The following is a 20,206-nucleotide window of genomic DNA, read 5'->3' on the forward strand; positions in this document are numbered from 1 at the left end:
AAAAAAGAAAAGGAGACATTGACGTAAATCTTCTGGAAATTGTTCGAAATAAATATTCACGCAAATTAAGCAGCAAGAAAAATATTTAACATTAATTTTAACAATATTAAATTTAATTACAAGAATTTTAATAAAATTATGTTTACGCAAAGCTCGTCGAGTTAAATTTTTAATTAAAATAAGGAAAGACGTATTAAAAACAAAAAACCGAAGTTTAATAAAGTTAATGTTATTCGTAAAAAGTCAGGAATGCGATGATACGTCCTGTGTAACGAGTCACTCGCAGAATCTTGGAAAATTAAACCGGATGCTAACCCATCTCGCAAAAATTTTCCGACCTTTTGGTATAGAAACTTTGCAGGAAATTTCATGTGGCGGCACGGCCTCGAACTTTAAAAACGATTTTCTCGTGCCGTGAGCGTTTACTGCACCTTTGAACTAGTTTCTTTTTTTTTTTTTTTTTTTTTTTTTTCCTTTTAATTCTAGGTCTAGGACGTCTTATACATATATCTTCTACCTCGATTGCGCCAGCAGTTTACTCGACTACCACATAAATATACCTAAGTATTCGTGAGCTGAGCGTTTTAAAAGGAAAATAAAATCGCAGTTTGATATTATTTTAAAATCCGTTAATACAATTACAAGAAAAATTTGAGGCCAAATAAAATTAAAGAATCTTAAAACTTTAAAAACAAAATTATTTTAGAAATTTTATGCTTGAAGAAAATTAATATCGCTTGGTAATCGCGATGTTATTGTAAATTTAATTTTAAATGAAACTAAGTATTTCATATCTACTCAAGACATACATTAATTATAAAAAAAAGATAAAAAAATATCCAGAGAATTTTTACTATTTCTTCATCATAAATGATTATTTTTTCCAAGATCTTTCATACTTTTTGTTTGCTGTATTGCGTTTCCTCGCGAAAGCAGACTTATTTGTTCGATAAATTGCTGCAATTCTTTTACGGCAAACCTTAAAATCGACAATCGAAAATGAAAAAACCAAACGAATACCTCGACGTGAAAAGCATGATAAGTTTCCCGGACCGCTTTTGCGTTCTAATTCACTTAAGGTTTACGACGGACTCAAAGTACGCGGCAAGAAATTACGACAAACTTGATCGACGCGAGACGACCCTCGGTTGGCTCCTGATGCGCTTCGTTCCTTCCTCTCTTCTCAATGAGAGCGTCAGCGAATTTCCCGAGTTTACGAGCCGGTCCGCTTGCAGTTGCAATTTCCGGGACTGCCGCCGGCCACCTCTGCGACTGCAATCCGCAATCTAACGTCCTTCCCTTCCTCTTTCATGCACATGCAACGAACGCTAGAGATCACGAAGAGGCAGTACGCGCGCGCAGTATTCCCAGGGTCTCTGACAAAAGCCCGTGATAAGCTAAATCGAGAATCAAGCGCGCTACATCGTGGTTTTGATACATTAAACCATTCGCCACAACTGTACGGCGGACGTACATTGCGTCGAAGGAAGAAAATTCCATGTACGATCAAATTCAAGAGAGGTTGCCGTTTTCTTTTTACAATAAACTCCGAATAATATCTGAAATTTTACAGCTGTTCTTGTGTACAATTTATATTACTAGAACAAACCATGCGCGCGCTATTTTTCAATTTAATTTTATATTTATTTTCTAAAAGAAAACCATTCCAAAAGATGCTTTACTAAATTAAACATTTAAATTAAAAACAAAAAAAAACCTGGTTTGTTCTAATCTCCTATTTTAAAAAGTTGGTGCGTTACGCACGAAAGCTTTTAATTGATGCCCAAATAGATGAACTTGTATAAGAAAGAAAAAAAAAAAATTAAATAGATAAAAAAATATAATATTATTATAAAATGTAAACGTATTATATGGAAAATACAATTTAATATAAATGATTTTAATTTCGTTTAATCGTGAAAAGAAATAAATAAATTATAACCAGTTAATGACAAGTAAAAATCCTAATTAACCACCGTTTTTGTCCTCGCTTTGCTCGCTTCGTATCACTTGTACCAGTACTCATTATTTACGTTGTGGCACACAACTTGAGTGTTGAGTAAGCAAAGTTTACCCTGCGGTTTCGCTTGCGGAACGATTACATGAAAGCCGACGAAGTTACGAGCCACAATGTTGATCGGTTTTCATGAGAAGGCATCTCGCGATAAGGGCCGATGGGAAAGTTGCGGCAGGTGGATTCTATTTGCATGCTACGTTATACTAACGGCGAGGCTGTTTACGAAGATTTTTCAACACCGAGATAGAATTACCGCCCCAATCTCGCGTGACGAGAGAATTTACAATCTAATAGAACTTGCATGGTGCTAAACAGAACAGGCTGCATCGGAATAATTCCGCAAAAGGTTCAAAGTATTTTATATATTGTATAAAACATAATACAGTAATTCGCACATTAGAAAAATTATATTTGTATTATTAATATATTTATTTAAAAAAAATTGTAAAGTAAAAAGTTGAACCTCTTTCGTTCAGCACAGACTTTAATATTAAAAATAATGTTTTGTTAAAAAAATATAGAAAGCTTTAAAAAAAAATTATATGTATACATAAAAAGATTAATTTGTACATTAAGCATTACTAATAAGTATTTTATAATTTCAGACAAGTTGAAAACTCTACTGTAAAAAGATACGCCTTTATTTATCTCGGCTACGAAATAGTTCCGGTGCCTCACGATATTTCGGAAAGGTGGAGAGGCGCTCAGTAACATTGAACATCGTCTCGAATTTAATTAAACTCACCTCGCACCAAGGCGAGGCCGTTTACATCGGATGGACTAGAGGCGCAAATCTAGAGATACTGGCAAGAGCGACTAATGATTCACTTGATTGCAAGACGTAAGAGAACTCGACGTCGCTCACGACGACGATATAACTAGCGTCGTCGACAGACAATTTTGACAATTAAACGAACGAGTAGCTAAACCACATGCCAACATTCGAAACGCATGTTCAACGTTGCTTAAGGATCCTATTAAATATTCAAGTCAAATGAATTTAAGTAAGCAATTAAAAAGAAAAAAAAAAAGAAAAATAAAATCCCCATAAATTATACGTAATAAAAATCAGGGTTGGAACTGAAAGGAAAAGGATCCTCACTGATTGCGAGAGATGAATTGAATTTGAATAGCTTTCCGTGCAATTATTCGGGAACGATATGCCTAAAATCGTTAGCGGTGCAACAGCACCGTTGACTGTGAATCCAGCTTAATTATCGCGGACGAGAAATCTTCCGTGAAACATCTCGCGAAACTTCGCTCGAGGAAAGTTTCGCGTCTCAACAGCGCGGCGCAGTGCAAAGGGAAGGACACAGCCGGGATCTGTCGTTTGCTCGCATGTTCGCACTCCCCATTAATAATCGGCGACAATACGCCGATGCGAATAATCGAGTAGTCGGCCGATTATTAAACCGGAAATTCAACTGCCGCGATTAACGCGATTAATTGCGAGCATCTCCTTCCCGTCGTCGCGATAATGCACGCGCGCGATGACGACGCGCGGAATTTAAGCTGCGGAATTTGCGCGAGCCTCGAGACGTACCCGCGAATAATTTCCGGAGCACGCATCGCCGAAAACGTAAAATGCAGATTCATTATGAGAAATATAGCAAGTCTAACACTCAATACGTTCGCGCAACGTTACAAATAATTTTACTTGCCAATTGAAGCTAGTGCGTTAATAACTGAGAATAATTTTCGTTTAAATAGCAAAGGTCTCGAATTATACGAGGCATTTTCAAACATAAAACTACGAAACTCGTATAAAGCAATATCTTAATTTTTGTACATACATTACACATGTATAAAAAGACATTTAAATCTTAAAAGCATAATATTAATTTTTTTAAGGACGATGAAGAGGAAAAAAAGCATTTAATAATAGCCACTGATTGAGAAACGACGAGCACTTACCTGGTCGCGTTGATTGTGAATATGGTCTCGATGGAGCGACGATCGAGCACGCCGCCGCTAAGCAGATACTGGACGGCGATCAGGGCGAGGACGACGCAAGCAAGCGCCTTGAGATGGGCACGATGCCACAGTGACACGGCTGCGGCGGCCACAGGCATTGCATGCACGAGACACCATAACTCCCTTCTAGCCGCCGTTAGAGGAGCACCGCCGTGCACCACGAGGCACTCCTCCCCGCTGGCCGCTTCCAGTTTCAGCTACAGCTGCAATCCTTTTTTTCCTCGTTCGACGAGCACCAAGGAAGGAAAGCCGCCTGGGGCTCCTCACTTCCGCTCCCTAGGAGCATCACCCTCGCAAGCTCTCGCGACCGTCCCGTCAGACGAAGATAATACCTGCAAAAAATTAATTTTTTCTTGTCAAGAAATTTATTCCACTTAATCAATAATTTATTTACTAATAATTAGTATCCCTATCAACTTTTACATTCAGCTATGTATATTCTCAATATCTATCTATATTAATTTCCAAAGATATTTGTATAAAGTTTTATGAAAAGATTATACCTAAGTAGAAAAGTTCTATGTCAATTTACTTAATTCGTATTAATAACATAGATATATATTTTATTTAATTTGGACGACCGAGCGAATGAGAGAGCTTCAGTAACCGACATTCAAGCCTCATAAAGAAAAAAAGAAAAAGAAAAAAAAAGAAACTTAAAAGACGCTGTACGCGAAAATAATTGAAACAAATTTACTGAGTGTTATAATTATATTGTCAATTTTCATCACAATAATTCTATCACGCGACAACATTGTGACGGCCTAGCTCGTTGGTTCCTATGCAAAAATAATTACGACATAATTTAATTATAAAATTAATCAATGTACTGTTGATATGCGAAAATAGCCTCTCGTTAAGTGATGTAAGAATTTTCTGAATTAAATATATTTAACGAAAAAGTTGCCACTGTTTCTTATTTAATAATTAAAAAAAAAAATTGTCTTTCTTTAGCGCAACATTAATAATATCTCAAATATTTCTTTCTACAAACAGGCGATAGTAAAGTACATTAGCAGTCGAATCTGGATGCGTTGTTAGGAAAATCACTGCATTATCGGAAGTTTATTGGATCAAACTACGTTACTCTACACTAAGCGGGCCGAAACTAATCCGAGTTTATGCACCGGGAAAGCTTCTGAATAGTCGCGTTTAACGAGTTAGCAAACTTATCGACTTGTGATGGCGACCCACTCGATTATTTCGAGGCGCAATTTTTTATTACAGTAACTCGCCTATTAAAAAGAGATAAAACGTGCCGCGTTATAACGCTCGATACCATTTTCTTATTAGACCAATTTAAGACTATCTTCCACGCATCTACCGGCCGTTTTTCCGCCGCTGGAATTTGACGGAACATTTTTTTTCTCGCTCACGGTCGTTCGTTTATACAGCATTTAATTAAAAACGAGCAAATGTGCGCACGTTTACGCATTTCCGCGCGGGCACCGCTGGTAATTGCATTCTACGCCGGTGCTGCAAAGTCGCATTGTCACAAATACTGTCGGCGGGAATGGCGAAACGAGAGGTCGTTAAACAACGACAGCTGGATACCGTTTCGTGACGAAACGATCGGCCGCGAATTAGCAAGCGTGCACCGCCGTGTAATCGCCGCTTCGCATTCCGCGCGCGATTCCGCGGCCCCCTATTTGCATGCGAGCCGGTAAAACTGGCGTGACGACGCGCCGGGATGCATCCCGCGGGATCGCCACGCGATATTTCCAATCCCTTCGACCGTGAAGTTCGTCGCGCTGTAATTTACGTGGAAAAAAAGCGCGAGGATAATTTCTCGCTAAAGGCAGAGTTTTGCTCGTCACCGTACGGTCACCGACGCCCACGGCACTCTCTTCGGACGATCCATACGCTTTATTTTTTCTTTTTATTTTACTTTTCCGACATTATCGCTCATCTAATCGTCGCCATTTATTTTTCTTTATTTCAGAAATACGACAAAAGAAATTTAATGAATAATTTATCATCATCGCCAAATAAGCCAACGGTATGTACTGTATAAATATACTTCGATGGAATGAGCAAATATCCAGTTAAAATATTTAATACGCATTCGCGCACCATTATATTAAAATAAATTATTAAAGACAGTTCTGATGTAACTCAACTGTCGAATTACGTCCGCGTTGCGAACGCATATCGATCGCGCCGTCGTGACATGGATTACGTCGCGTGAATGATATATTTAAAGAGAAGGACATTATGTGCTCCTGCGAAAGAATGCTGATCAACTTATTGTATTTTCTCGTAATACGTGCACACATACGAACACGTATGCAAAATTACAAGAAATGTTATAAATTTACAATACAAAATCTCACGAAGATCATTATGCTCGCAAAATAATGTAAAAAATAATCAATCGAACAGATAAATAATTATTCAATTGCATAAACGTCATTTAAACGTTGGTAATGGTTAATCACTGATATCGTAGAAGCAGAAATGTATAATGAGACAGAGAGAAACACGACTGCTCAAGGCAAAGCTCCGTTTGTGTCTGGAGATATCCATTCTAACAGGCTCAAGCCCAGAGGGAGGATAAAGCAACCCTTCGCATTGTACACCGGCGTTGCTTGTTCCTCTATTCCCGGATTCTCGGTTCTGATGAAGCCGAGGGTGGCTGCAACTCCGGCATGCATCGCACGTCGCAATGCAGCAGCCTGAGTTGCACCAAAACGATACGCGTGTGCCCGATTTTGCTGACAGAAAGAGAGAGAGAGAACACGTTTACCAACGTCCACCAAAGATAACGGTGTTCAAAATCCGTGATATCGCTAAAGCTGTCTTTTCGTGATTTTTTTCTTGTTCGAAAAATTTCCTCCGCAAACGAAAAAATTAACTTATTTCGGTCTATCGATTCGTTGCAAAATGACAGACGTCTGGTTTCAACAACTATTTGATATTCGACAGGCATTCTGCTTCGAAACAAGAGAGAAAGAAGAAGGAAAGAGCGCAGGAAAATTCACGCGTGCATTATTTTTAAGTAAACTGCGCGCACGATAAATACCGTCGTAAAATAAAGACGCAGTGATAGTAAATTAGCGACTTATCAGTGACTATGAGAAGGACTTGCTACTATTATCTCGATAGCTTAGTAACAGTTTTGTAACGTCAATTGCCTTAACAGGGTAACTTCTGATAGTCCCTTCCTGCCTATTCGGCGCGGCGTTTTCGCCGGAGGACGCAGTAATTGCGTTATCACCGTCATTACGTTACATCGCTGTCTTGATAGCGCGCGATTTGATTATCACAGTTACAAGTTAATCGAGCAATCGCAAGCCGCCCTAACGATCTTGCTTCGTTAACAATATTTACAGCTACAAAGAATGTTTTCAAGTTGCGAGCCTTAAGAGTATTAGCGAACTGCAGCGACGGCGAACGAAATAAAGATATTTAAAATCTTATTTCCAAGTAATGCACGAATCTAATTTAAGAACAGTCTCGGAGATCGATACAGGCGTATCCGGTTACATATTCGATCCCCTATATAGCAGAAATTTTTAATGCTTCAGAAACCGAACTTACGTCGCTTCCAAAATAAGCGAACTCATACATCATTCTGCTGCGTCGCGATTTTATTTTCGTAGCACTCCTTAAGCAACACGATATAGTTGTGAAATCGATGATCTGACACAGCGATGTACTCCAAGATATTAAAATCCATAACGGTCGTAGTAAGGTAAGAGGAAAATATAGAAACGGTCTAACGTCAAACGTAATTTTTTTTTTATCTGTCGCTGGGAGATTAAAAAAAAAATAAGTTTCAAGTCGGAAATTGTTGAAATAAAATAGAGTTGTATACAATGAGTGTAATCCTATCGGGAATACAGAAGGGGTTACGAAAAATATGCCATTAGACATCGCGGCAAGGTGTGGCCGCTCTTACGTAAGCAGCTTTTTAATCTCTTTATAAATTCCTTCCGCTTCTCCAGGGAAAACCAAGCGTAACTCAATGTCGCTTTAGCGTTAATGGACGTAGACAATCGTATATCTTCAACTATTTTTATAAACAAAAATCGATACCGTAATTTTTGTTAATGCTAAATAATATTCGAGTGAAAATCTAGTTGAAATTAACACCCTCGTGTGTCAATCAATTCGATGAGCATGTGAGCGAAGATAAACATGCGACAAAATATCTCGTACATATAAAATAATGATTAAAGTAAATAGGTAAAACGACCGAAAATTCGTTCGAGCGGAGCGTTGATGCTTTCCGAGCGTACGTGACGCAAAATATTCAATATAATTCAATAAATCAATAAACGGCGAACAAGAATCTAATAAGTGGAACGCCCGCCGACGAATCGCAGGCAGGTTCTGATTAAAACGTGAACCAATTCGAAATATCTCGGCCGCCATTAATGAGTCAATCAATTTCTGTCATTGCGTTTGCTTTGGCGGCACGAGTCTGAATACGTGCATTATCAATGAAACACGTTTCAGCGGTACGACGCCAATGAAAAAGACATTTTTGCGATAGCGACAAAATTTCACGCCTATTCACGGACTGGGGGTAAAAAACGTAAGCACGCCGCAAACGTCAACGTCACAAAATATCTCGTACTTATTAACGGATAATATAAATATAGGCGTTCGAATTGAATCTCTTTTTCAAGTTAATAAGCATTTGAAATATTCTTTATAAATATTAACAGACGCACAACTCGTTGTTGTATTAGTAAATTATAAATCATTTGAAAGCGTCTCAAAGTAATCGAATTAATGCTCAACGATTTATTTATAGCTAGCCAAATAAAGTATGTCTTATTATACGGTACGTTAGTGCTCTTATCGAGCGTCTCGAGTGCACAGACAAATTTCCATCCGAGTAAGATCACTTATTCGCAGGAAGTACCGCTCGGAAGACATACGCGATATCGATTCTCCTATGGAAATCCACGCACCTTTTTTCGCTCACGCTTTTAATACCGGGAAGGAATTTTTACGGGCATTCACATGGAAATTTGCAACGTGATCTTTTTTTTTTTGCCTGCTCTCTCGCGCCAGCCTCCCGCGAGCGGCTCCGGCGCAATTTTCGCAAAACTGCCACTCCGCCATACGCGACGGCTCTTTCTCGCTCCGAGCGTTGATTTATTTGACAAAGAAAAAAAATACTTCGCCGTGGCGTTTTATAAAGCGAACGTTGGAAAATTAACGCGAGCCACCACCGCCGTCAATGTTATACTTTCCACTTAACGATAAATTACTCTCGATATCTGCTCGGAAAGTTTGATGAGAAATTTAATTAAAATTAAGGAGTTTGTAATTGTAATATAAATTGACTTACGAGGACGCATCAAATGACGTTTCGTAAGCTAGCAGCAACAAAGTGAGCAGAGTCGATTTTGGTCAAAATTTATATAACTATTTGTTGCTAATTTATTGCTGAAAAGTCGCCACAAATAGATATATCAATTAAAATCGATTCCGCTCACTTATGAAACGTCGCTAAATGTGCTTATATTTTAATTATCAAATATTCAGCGACGTGAGAAATTCGCAAAACGCAAGTAAAGCGGGGAAAGTCCAAAGTTATTTTTCTTTTCGTTATTATTCCGCGCGTTTATTCCTATAAAAAAAAGGCGACGTTCAAGAGCTTTCCCCGAGAGATGCGCCAACCTCCTTCGGGAATGGTTTAAAAAAGGCATTAGACGGACGGAGAAAAACGTTCTGGGGTGTCTCGTAAAACTGTAAAGCGCTCGTAACACGTGTTCCGTCGACGAAGCTGACGTGCAAAAAAAAAGAAAAAAAAACAATGAAAAAGAAGGCGCGTGATATTCAAACGAATGGACGAACGATGGAATAGGAAAAAGGATAAGCAAACGAGCGGCGTGTCCACTCTACCGGTGGACGATGCGCGTGATTTATCGGCGCGAGATTCGGGAGCAACGTTCACCGATAATCCCAGAGCACCGATATCTCTGTCGAATAGCACGAATTCGCCGTTCGGCGTTGCGGTGTTTGCCCGGTCCGGTACCGATCGACCCCCTTCGTTTGATATATTAGACCACCGCCCGTTTTATATGCCGCGACGCTGTTTCGCTTTGTAGTCCCGCGCGCCAAATATTGATTCGAACGCCGATCTTTGCTGACTGTCCTATAGATAATCCTGCGCCATTGATCTTTTTCCCTCGCAAAAATTACATTTTTTTCCCAACACCTCGACGCGAAGATCAATTGAGAGATAAGGAGGTCGCGCCCTTAATCCCTTTTGCCGACTCGCGCACGCATACAAGCAAGATTATCTCCTCGAGACAACGTTCTAGGTAGATGGCATTGGGAAAGACAGGCAGGAGGCAAACTATCTCGTTTCGGTATACAGAGAACGGCTAATAGCATGCCCAAATGTCGTACGTGTACGGCGCAGCAACTCTATCTAGCCCTAGAACCAAGTGTTTCCGCATTGGTAGCCAAGTAATCGCCAAGTTCGAAACTGTAGAGCGCAGAGTGAAGCTGTCGGAACTTTCAGTAACGTTTCGCCGACTCGAGTGTCTCGCCAAACGCTTGGGGTTCCGCGCAGTGCTCCTTCTCGACCGTTGTCAATATACGTCTACACTAATGGCCGATGGTTTGCTCGCGTTCCGACTTGTCCCCCCGAGTTACGTGCCGTTGTTAAACGCAAATGTATCGTCACATTCTCTGTTTAACGCCAACTAATTTTAATCATCTGTTAAAGGAATTATCACCTGCATTCAAAATAAAAAAAAAAAAAAAAAAGTCCTTTATTTATTTATTTTTATTTTGATTTTATAATTTATTGGCTATTTAAATTTCAGTGAATCAAAATTCCTTGTAACAAATCATTAAAAAAATTCTTGTATCAATAATTATACATATTTCGCAATGCAAACGTATTGTACATTCATCGATTTTTAATCTAATGGCACAATGACGTGTTAATAGAGACGACTATTTGGCCAGGCAGCAAAATGGCAATGTCAGTTAAGTCTGCCTAATTGTATGTACAGCGCGCGTCCATGTAACACACGATCGCGATTGATTCTCATGCATCGGGATATTCAATCGAAATGTTTGACGCGACGCGGCGTCGAGATCTGTTCATTAACGAGATCGGTCTACCGCATAATTGAAGAGTTCGTTAAGTGAGCAGCGCGCTTGGCGGACGCGAGAGAACAATGGCCGTGATTTTCCTCGCAAATCGATTTTCCTGGATTGCCCTCGCGATATTGGCGAGTTCGCCCACTAAAGTTAATAATCAATATGAACGATCTCGAGAAGCAAGGGCACGCGCAAAATAAAAAACATAAATCATGGGCCTGCTGCGAACAGAGCGACTCCTTATTTCTCTGCGCGTTAAGTCCTTTTCGCTTCCCTAGCGAACTATACGCTGAAAGGCAGATAAGACGTTTGCTGATTTCGCAGGCGCGCTAGCCGAGGGAGGGAATAGAGAGAACAGGGGGGGAGGGAGGGGGCGCGTTTCCCCTCAATCTGAAAAATTATCAGCCAACTAGCTGGAATGGTATGCGAGTTAATTCCATGATTGAAAGATACGTTTTTCAAGCGCTCGCGGCAAACGTAGACTCATTTGCATAATTAAGACGGTAATCATCGTGGGAGTGTTTAACGGCAATTAAAGGCTTAATCTCAGGTAATAACGCGAGAAGAGGACTGTTTCGTATAATTCCTTTCGATTATTCTTTCGTTGTAAAGTCGATTTCTTTTCTATAAACTGGTTTCAACTGCGCGTCGCCGATAATCTCAGTTTGAAAAAAAATTATAAATTAAACGTATCGGAAAAAAATAAAATCGCGAGGAAGGAAATTATTTAGATAACGAAAATTGTTCGGAAGAGAGATTCGGGCGAAACGCGTAATCGTAATATTCAATCTTATTACCTCTTAACGTTGTACTATCTTCTATATACCTTTAAAAATTATTTAATAAATAAGATGAAATAAATATAAAATGGCAAGTTATATTAAAAATTTCTCGCGGGTTTAATAGTTGTCGCAGTCTCGAAAAAACTTGTTCGGAAAATATTTGACGCAAATGCAGACGTTAAATTGCAAATACCAATTAACACGCCGCGTAGCTGATGCAATGTAATTGAGTTTAAGTAATACTGTTAGCCGGCGAATTTAATGCCGGGCGCATCGCACGTTAACGGGAAATCTCGCTCATTTCCGTCGTGCCGCCGCACACATCTCGCAGTATGTATCTTGCGAAATTAACTGCGATAACCAATTCTGTGAATATCGGCACGGTAGACAAAAAAAAAAATAAGAGCCTTAGATAGCTCCTCTGCAAAAAATCGCTAGAGCAAAACGACTATTTTCGTCCCCCGAGGTCTCGATAAGAACTTTAAAAAAAAAAAGGCTCGCAAGGAGAGAAAAGAAAAAAAATTCTCACTCTTCGAGAGCTTTTCTCGCTCGTGGAGATTAAACACCGTCGGCGTGAAAAACTTTCCCGAAGAATACGCGGAGTGAAATGGAAGATCGAGAGAAACGAGAACAAAGAATATGAGACGTTCGAAGGAGAGGAACAAATTAGAACGAACGCCGAAAGCGGAAAGTACAGTACGTTCCATACGTTCCAGAGCAAATCTCGCGAAGCAATTAACCTTAAAGGGCTAAAGTGGAATGTATTAGAGAAATGGACAGCACGGATAAGACTGAAAGTGTCTGAAGCATGCTCGGAGAAAAAAAAGCATTCAGTTCGAAAAATAATATTTGTGTAATAATTGCTCACGTTATCCAATTATCTTTTCATTAATACATAAAATCAATTTTTCTTTTCCCTCAAATATAAAGATTGCAAAGACGGCCAAGTAATTAGTTTAAGCAAAGTAAAAATAAAAAAAAAACCAATAACGTTAAGATTTGTCACTAAATTCTTGTTAAAAAAAAAACACTCTTTTAAAAACTCGATAATATCGGATATTCTGAGAATTTTTATTTCCTTGTTCGTGCATTTGAGCGCTAGGTAGGTAAAAATTCGAAGGACAGAAACGAGGCCGGAAGGGACAAGGGTCATGTAGGTCGTGAAAAATTTTGAATTAAAATGCACGACTATTTCCAGGTCGTTATCAAAAAGGGCAGGTTTAGAATGGCATTCGAGCTAGAGGGAAATTCACGAGGTTGGGGTTTTAAGAAAAGTCTCCGAGTTATCCCAGGGTTTCGGGCTTAATTGAAGCTACCGACCGAGGTTGACCGCGTTAAATTCAGACCGTGTACAACGAGGAAGATAATGTAATTTTAGATTTAAAAAAATCTCTCGCGATATTGTGACGAAATTAGAATCTCGTTTAGAGAATTTTCACGGAATCGCTGAGATTCTATATCTCGCATACGCAAAGCATACGCAGTTTCTAACATACTATACCTTTGGATAATAATAAAAAAAAAAATCGCGAAGATATTATTACTACGGTAATCCAGTTTCGTTTCCAACTACATTATATGCAACATTCCGATTATAGCTATCATCGCGTGTTAAAATAAATTCAGGTCACTTGTTAGGCAAATAGTCTTAATCATTTTGCGACATCGATTACGTGGGGGGAACGGAAGTGAACCGGGCGACGTAAATTCTTAGCCCACAGCGAGCCGCGAGAGAATTTTGCGTCGTTTATACCGACGTTATCGCGACGCGTTTTACTATTCAGCCATTCGCACAGCTATTAAAACGAAAATGATAAAGCCTGATAGCAGGAAGCTATTCTAAAAGCCTTGAAACGCTTCTCGCCGGCGAATGAAAGCTTCGCGTGCGCGAGCTGTCATCAGCCGCCCTTTTTTGCACGCCCCGACCCGACTTTACCGGCTTACTAACCATTTCCGATGATTAATGTCGGCCGCGACAGCCCACGCTATCATCTATTATTAGTCGCGAGATTTACGCGGATCGATCACGGCAGGGAATCCTATACATACATCCGCCCCCTTTTCCTCTTCGTCGCAAGTTCGATGACAGGATTGATTAATATGAAATCGATTCCTCCATATTTGAAACTTTAAGTCAAAAGTTAAGTTTTTATTTTCTAGAATTCGTAATAAATCGAATACGCGAAACTTTTGAAAAGTAATTCACTATTCGGAGAGTATCGTAAATAAAAAGGATAAGCAGAATTGGCTAGCCCTTGTCAGAAAAATTCGAAGTGTAGTATAAACTTATTAAATCAGATTTGAGATCAGGAAATATTCTATATGTATGTACGTATGTGTGTGTAAAAGGTGAGCATTGTACGTATGTGGAATGATTTTAATAAATGGTCTTGCTCGCAGAAATGTCCGTTAAATTGGATTTATAATGTGTACTCGGCGATAGATTGATCTTCTTCGCGCGTGTCAACTCTAAGTGAGCAATTAATCTCAATCCTCCCCTGTAATGATAATAATTGAATAAAATCTGCGGACGGCTCTTCTTCTAATCATCATATTGACCTTTCGTTCATCCTGACCTGTGCATTACGTTCGCTTAAAGCGTTCATTTTTACAACGTTTGTTCCGTTGCTACTTAATTTCATGTCAAAAGCACACTTTTAAACGCGCATTTCTGGAAAACGCAGCTAGGCCGAGCGATTAAATCGCGACGTGACGCGAAGGAACGGCCAATCAGAGCGTGTCCGAAAATTGGAAACTGTGCGTTGGAAATTGCGCCGCGTCAGTAAATTGTTCCGAGAACAAAGTTTCGCGTTGTCATATTTCGCGAGAGCACGTTGCAGCCAATTCTCACACGGCCGTATTTCGCTATTAATAATCTTTTGCGCTTAGGTAATACCCTCGTGAAAATTATATCTGCGTGTCGCGCGCACTCGCGCGGGGTAACCATTCAGTGGCACAGAACGGCATGCGATCGCTAATTGCCACGAGCGCGAGACCGACCCATCCCACTGACCAACGAAAGTTTCACAAATCCCCTCGGATTACAACCAAAAAAAAAAAAAATTTAACTCGCTGTCAATACAAAATTATAATTACTGCCTATTGTCTATAATAAATACAGAATTTTTTATAATTTGTAAGCGTTATTCGCGCGATATTTTCTTTCAATAATTTACCTCACATTTTCAAGAAAACACCAAGGAATATATCTAAATCTAAAACAACGTAAAAACATGTGCAAAAAAAAAAAAAAAGAAATAGTTTGAGTATAAAATCGTAGTTGAAAATCGCCCTAGCATGCACGAATGCATAAGGTGACGGACCGAGGCGATATTTCCACGAAAGATAAGGCCAGCCCGTTTCAAATTTCAAATTTTCCTAAATGACGTCGCCGTAGGCGGTGGGCGCCTGTTGGAATCACAATACACGATCGTGGACAAAGCCGCGGAACGAGCCGATACACCCGTTGTTGACGAAAGCAACGAGCAGATAGCAGATATATGTGCATCATGAATATTCAGCTGTACATACATTGCGCTATCGAGGACATCAACCAAGCTGATATAGAGTTGCGATCTCGCAACTTTTCCTATTAGGAGTTACCACTGGCACTCTGCGACAATTATCAGTAAGGTTTCTCTGTGTCTATACGCATTTCTAATTCGCTTTTATAGAATAGATATGACGAATTTACCGAACTGCGCCTCCGCAGTTGCTTTTTACACCGAACGACTACCGTCTCTTTCGAAAAGTTATAAGCGCGACGAAGTTGACTCTTCCTATTTAATCGGAAGTCTTTTACGTCCGGGTAGAATTGCCAAAGCCGAGTTTCTCTGCGAGTGTTGAAATAGCGGGAATCGCAATAAAGCTTCTTGCCAAAGTTCGTTCCGAATGTAACGTGTTTGGGACTATTGCAATTAGACGTCGGCAAAATCCTAATTGCACTCAGAGTTTGGCGAGTATACCGTCAAGTTTAATGTATCGACCTACAGAGTCCATCGGAATACGTTGCCAATTTAATATCAATTCTCTGAGAGACTGACAACGAGAGTAACGCGCGCAAAAAAATCAAACACTAAGAAGCAAACTGTCGTCGAGGTGGCTACGTTGGGCATAATCGATTTCTAAAAAATTATTTCAAGTAATAAAATAGTAACGATACTAGTTTTTATCTAGGTGACGTATTCAACGGTTATAAATAAATATGCAACAGATAAAATATGCTTTACACGAGATAATGCCGCGCGTTATCTGTTTGTACTTCCGGAAAAACGCTATTAATTCCGACTTGAAATTTTGAATGACACATCGCTCACGTGAACTGTCGCGCGAAAACAAAAATATCCGTTATAAAAATTATCCAATATGCAACGGTAGAAAAAAAAAAAAAAAAAATACCGTCATTATTAAATCACTCAAGATTTGTGAATGAATGCTTACGCAACGGCGAACGCGTAACATCGTAGCGCAGAACACGTAATGAATCAAAATATACAATTGTTATTCCGACCATATATTTTGCGATGCGTGAAGAATCGATTCTTCGTACACGTATACTATCGTAGAATTCGGAAACTATAAATTATCTTTCTGCAAGAGTCTTAATAAAATAAATCTCAAGCTTGCCTTAAAGTTAAAGTAAAATTAAGTGACGCATTTAAATTATTCAATTTCAACTTAAATCTCTTGAAAATAGCCTTTCGTAATGTCTACACACGCTCAAAGTAGATATTCGTAATAATTTTAGGAAAAAGCTAGGCAATCAGAATTGTCGATCGAGTCTCAACGTTGTTTATAAAAATAATCGCGCGCGCATCCCTCTAGTCGCAGAGAAATGGCGACAATTCGAAAGCAATCTCCAACATTGTGGACCGTCTCCCCCCGGCACATAAAGCAACTCAATCTTCGATTTTTCCGCATCGACTGACGACAATCCGCGAAGCGCCAGTCAATTCGTGGTCGTTGCCGTCTACGGGACGCAGGTGCGCGCAATGAACCCGAAATTACGGTACGGCGACGACAGCTATCGTTTCGCCGTCGTATTCTTCTTTGCCTCTCGTATCGAATTCCGTCTCACGGCTGGTGGAATTCGCCAACTTTAACGAGGCAACTTCGAAAGTGCTACGAGCGCAAAGCGGAGCCTCTGCCCCCGCTTCTCTCTCTATCTTTCTCTCTCTATTGGATTTCAGTTATCGAGCGTTTCATGCGGCTTCCTCTACCCGGCTTTTACGAGTAAAACGTAACCTCAGATCGTGCGTTCGAAATACTCTCTCCTGGGACGCGTATTGCTGACCATAAAACTCCCCTCCCCCCTTCCCTACTCCCGGTAGAAATTCAATTTCTCAATTCAAGTGGACTTTTATCATTCGTCCACTAGATCGTTTATCTGGAACGCACAGCAATTGGAAAAATCCGCTATTCATCTGCATGCATCGCGTAAATCGATGTCCAAGCAACGCGAGCAGAGGCGTAAGCTTGAGAACTTATTCGGGGAGAGAAGAAGACAGCACAATTACAAAGCGGTGTTACGAATTAGTAATATTCAATGTAAGATTTGTAAGAACGTAAAGTAAAAAAACAAGGATTATTATTTTTGCGTAATCTTCGCCGAAGCAAAAGAATACGAGAGCTGGAGTGCTTTTATCGGATAACGCTTTTGCAAACGCAGAGTGCTGTTATTAATTAGAGAACCTCAAGGGAGTCTACGGCGTATTTTCTTTTTGTTACATCGGCCTATTCTCGACTCTTAAGGAAATTTAGTTGACGAGACGGAAAGGAGTTGAAGAAAGTCGACTTTTAACGAGTGCCTTCATTAATAATCCCAGCAAAAAGTGCCCTTAAGCGAACTTTAATCCGTCCGTATAGCTAACGCGCCGCATTGGACGCCTTGTAAATCGAGAAACGAGACTCTTGGGTACCGCGTATCACCGTGAGAAAAAAAAACTCGGCTCGTTATCGACACGGGAAATCAAATTTAAATTATATCTCAACTCCGCGTCTTCTTTCACATGTTCCCTCCGTTAATCTCGAAAATCGCACAAAAAGAGCAGGAAACGTTCCGCTATTTTCAAGGCTACTTCCACTCTCTCTCTCTCTCTTTCTTGCACATTATTTTCAGAAGGATCGTTTATGCGGAAAAATATTTCTCTTCCAAAGAAAAATGCCGACTCCGTATATCGAAATCCGATATGTGTACGAAAGGTAACGTGCGTACTCTTATTTTTCCAGTTTTCATCTTCTGAAGATACTCGAACATATTTCAGCAAAGATAGGAATTGTAGTTTCAAATTGACGTAAATGCAGAACGCGTGGCATTACTCGCAAATTTATTTCGTTATAATTAAACGTAGAACGTGCAAGTCAATGAAATAAAATCAACAGATGTTATATGGATAGATAAACGTATGCGGCACGTATGCGCGAGAAAATTTAAGCGATTTCGTAGTTGAATCTTTTCCAAATGGTTATAAACGTTCGTCGGTCTTCGCTAACGCAATTTAACTCGGATTCAATTTGAATTTCATCGTCGTAGAAATAATTCTTTTACTATTGTGACGAAATTTTCGATCGACGCTAATTGACACGCGTTAAACCTGTATGTAAATTTGATGCGAGCTGTAACCAGCGACGTCGTATCTCGGATACATCCGCCAGCTCTATCTGAGAACCGACGTATATCGAACCGCTAAAGTGCGACAGCTTTAGTGCCGTCGTATCTTAATTAACCGGTAAAATTCTTATCTCGCGTACGAAACTGCAGCCGGTTTACGAGTACTCGTACGATAACGTGTTATTCCATAAAAGCTGCTCCTCGCGTTTTGCTGCCATCGATGTGAACCGCCGCATAAACCGACGGCGAACGATCCGCAAGTTTGGCCACCGGCCGAAAACGCGAAACGCGCCTTGTCAGTATTTTTTTTTTGTTTTTTTTTCCACGGCCGAGACGTACGCGATCACGATTGAAAGTGAATTCACGAACAAACGAGAGTCAATGCGAAACGGCGATCACAAAGTCGTACCGTTGTGTCCACGAAAGTTAGAAATTGTTCAATCTGCTCTCCGGTTTATCCAAACAGAATGTATGAAGTATTGTACCTCTCGTTCGCGCGTTACACCGAAATAATATCGTAGAAAATTAATCGGAAAAATTCAAGTGCCATTTCGTTAGGCGTTTAACGCTACGCTGAGTTATCTCAATTAACAAACACTTTCGGTATACGTGTACTAAAATTAATAAGTTAAAAGCAATGTGTTTTAAAATTTAATACATCATTATTACGCACTTTGGTATTTATTAATATTAATACATAATAATTTAACGATGTGACTAGTATTCAAAATTAATTAGAAAATTCAGCATAAAACGGAACGAAATGTACGTGATAAGAGAATTAAAAAGTCCATTAAAAAATTCGAAGATAGTAAGAGAATATAATAGTATACATTGGCACGTTCTAAAATTAGAAAAACGTAAATGCGATTCCGCCTAATTGACGCGAATACGTTGTCTTTAATTCTTGTATACGTATACTCGAAAAGGATCGGATCAAGGCTATTATATATATTCACAGCTGATTCTATCGATATCGAAGGCGCTCTGTGGTTCCAGTGTTGACTATTATATTTTGATTTTGACACACATTCGACACGACGACTATAACCCGGTCGGCGTAAATTAGCAATGACCGAAATAGACCCTTCCCAATGGATTCGAAACAGGGACGATAGGTGCAACGTGGAGGTCGCAGGTAAAATGTTTCGAGGCAAAAAGCGGATGACACGTTCGGGGATCGCGTGACCGTCGCGCAACGTCGACATAAATTATTTATGAATTACAGCGCCCGGTTATCGGTGCGAAAGTGTAGGTGAATGAGATCCGAGGGATCGCGTATCTCTTTTACGTATCTATTCGAGTGCGCTTCGAGCATGCCGTCTAGCAGAAGCCGTACTCTCGAGGGCGATATTCGTCATCGTAATGATACTCGACTAAGAAAGAAAAGAAAAAAGCTTTCACAAAGCGCGTGAGAAAACGCTGCGAGGACGACCCACCAAGTTTCTTGATAAATTAACTCCCGAGCATGTGATTACGTGCAACGTAGTACATAGTAATTTTCCGCGTGCAACAGACGCCCGAGGAGGAATGCCAGGCTTGGCGGATTTTTCGCAATCGGCTACGAATTTTTTAGATCGACAAATAACAATAGTAGAAGAGAAAAAAATTGTACGATTACGCGAAGCGATTCAAGTTTACCGTTCAATCGGAAATTAGAGAAATAGTCGCGTACGAGGAATTTTCGTCGATTATAATTATTCGAGCTCATGTTGAGGCAAATTTGGTTTAAAAATTCATAAATAA

At 39.8% G+C, this 20,206-nt stretch overlaps 1 protein-coding gene across 3 annotated transcripts in view; it reads right to left on the reverse strand.

Moving 5' to 3' along the window:
• Positions 1–20,206, reverse strand: part of LOC139107152 (beta-1,4-N-acetylgalactosaminyltransferase bre-4) — a 50,612-nt gene that overhangs the window by 11,494 nt on the left and 18,912 nt on the right. For all 3 annotated transcript variants that reach the window (XM_070664521.1, XM_070664511.1, XM_070664503.1), the window contains one exon: positions 3,932–4,323. In XM_070664521.1, coding sequence (XP_070520622.1) covers positions 3,932–4,089 — 158 coding nt within the window. In that variant the 5' untranslated portion in view covers positions 4,090–4,323. The remainder of the gene's footprint in view (positions 1–3,931; positions 4,324–20,206) is intronic.

This window comes from Cardiocondyla obscurior, linkage group LG01 (genome assembly GCF_019399895.1).
Source record: "Cardiocondyla obscurior isolate alpha-2009 linkage group LG01, Cobs3.1, whole genome shotgun sequence".
Lineage (NCBI taxonomy): Eukaryota > Metazoa > Arthropoda > Insecta > Hymenoptera > Formicidae > Cardiocondyla > Cardiocondyla obscurior.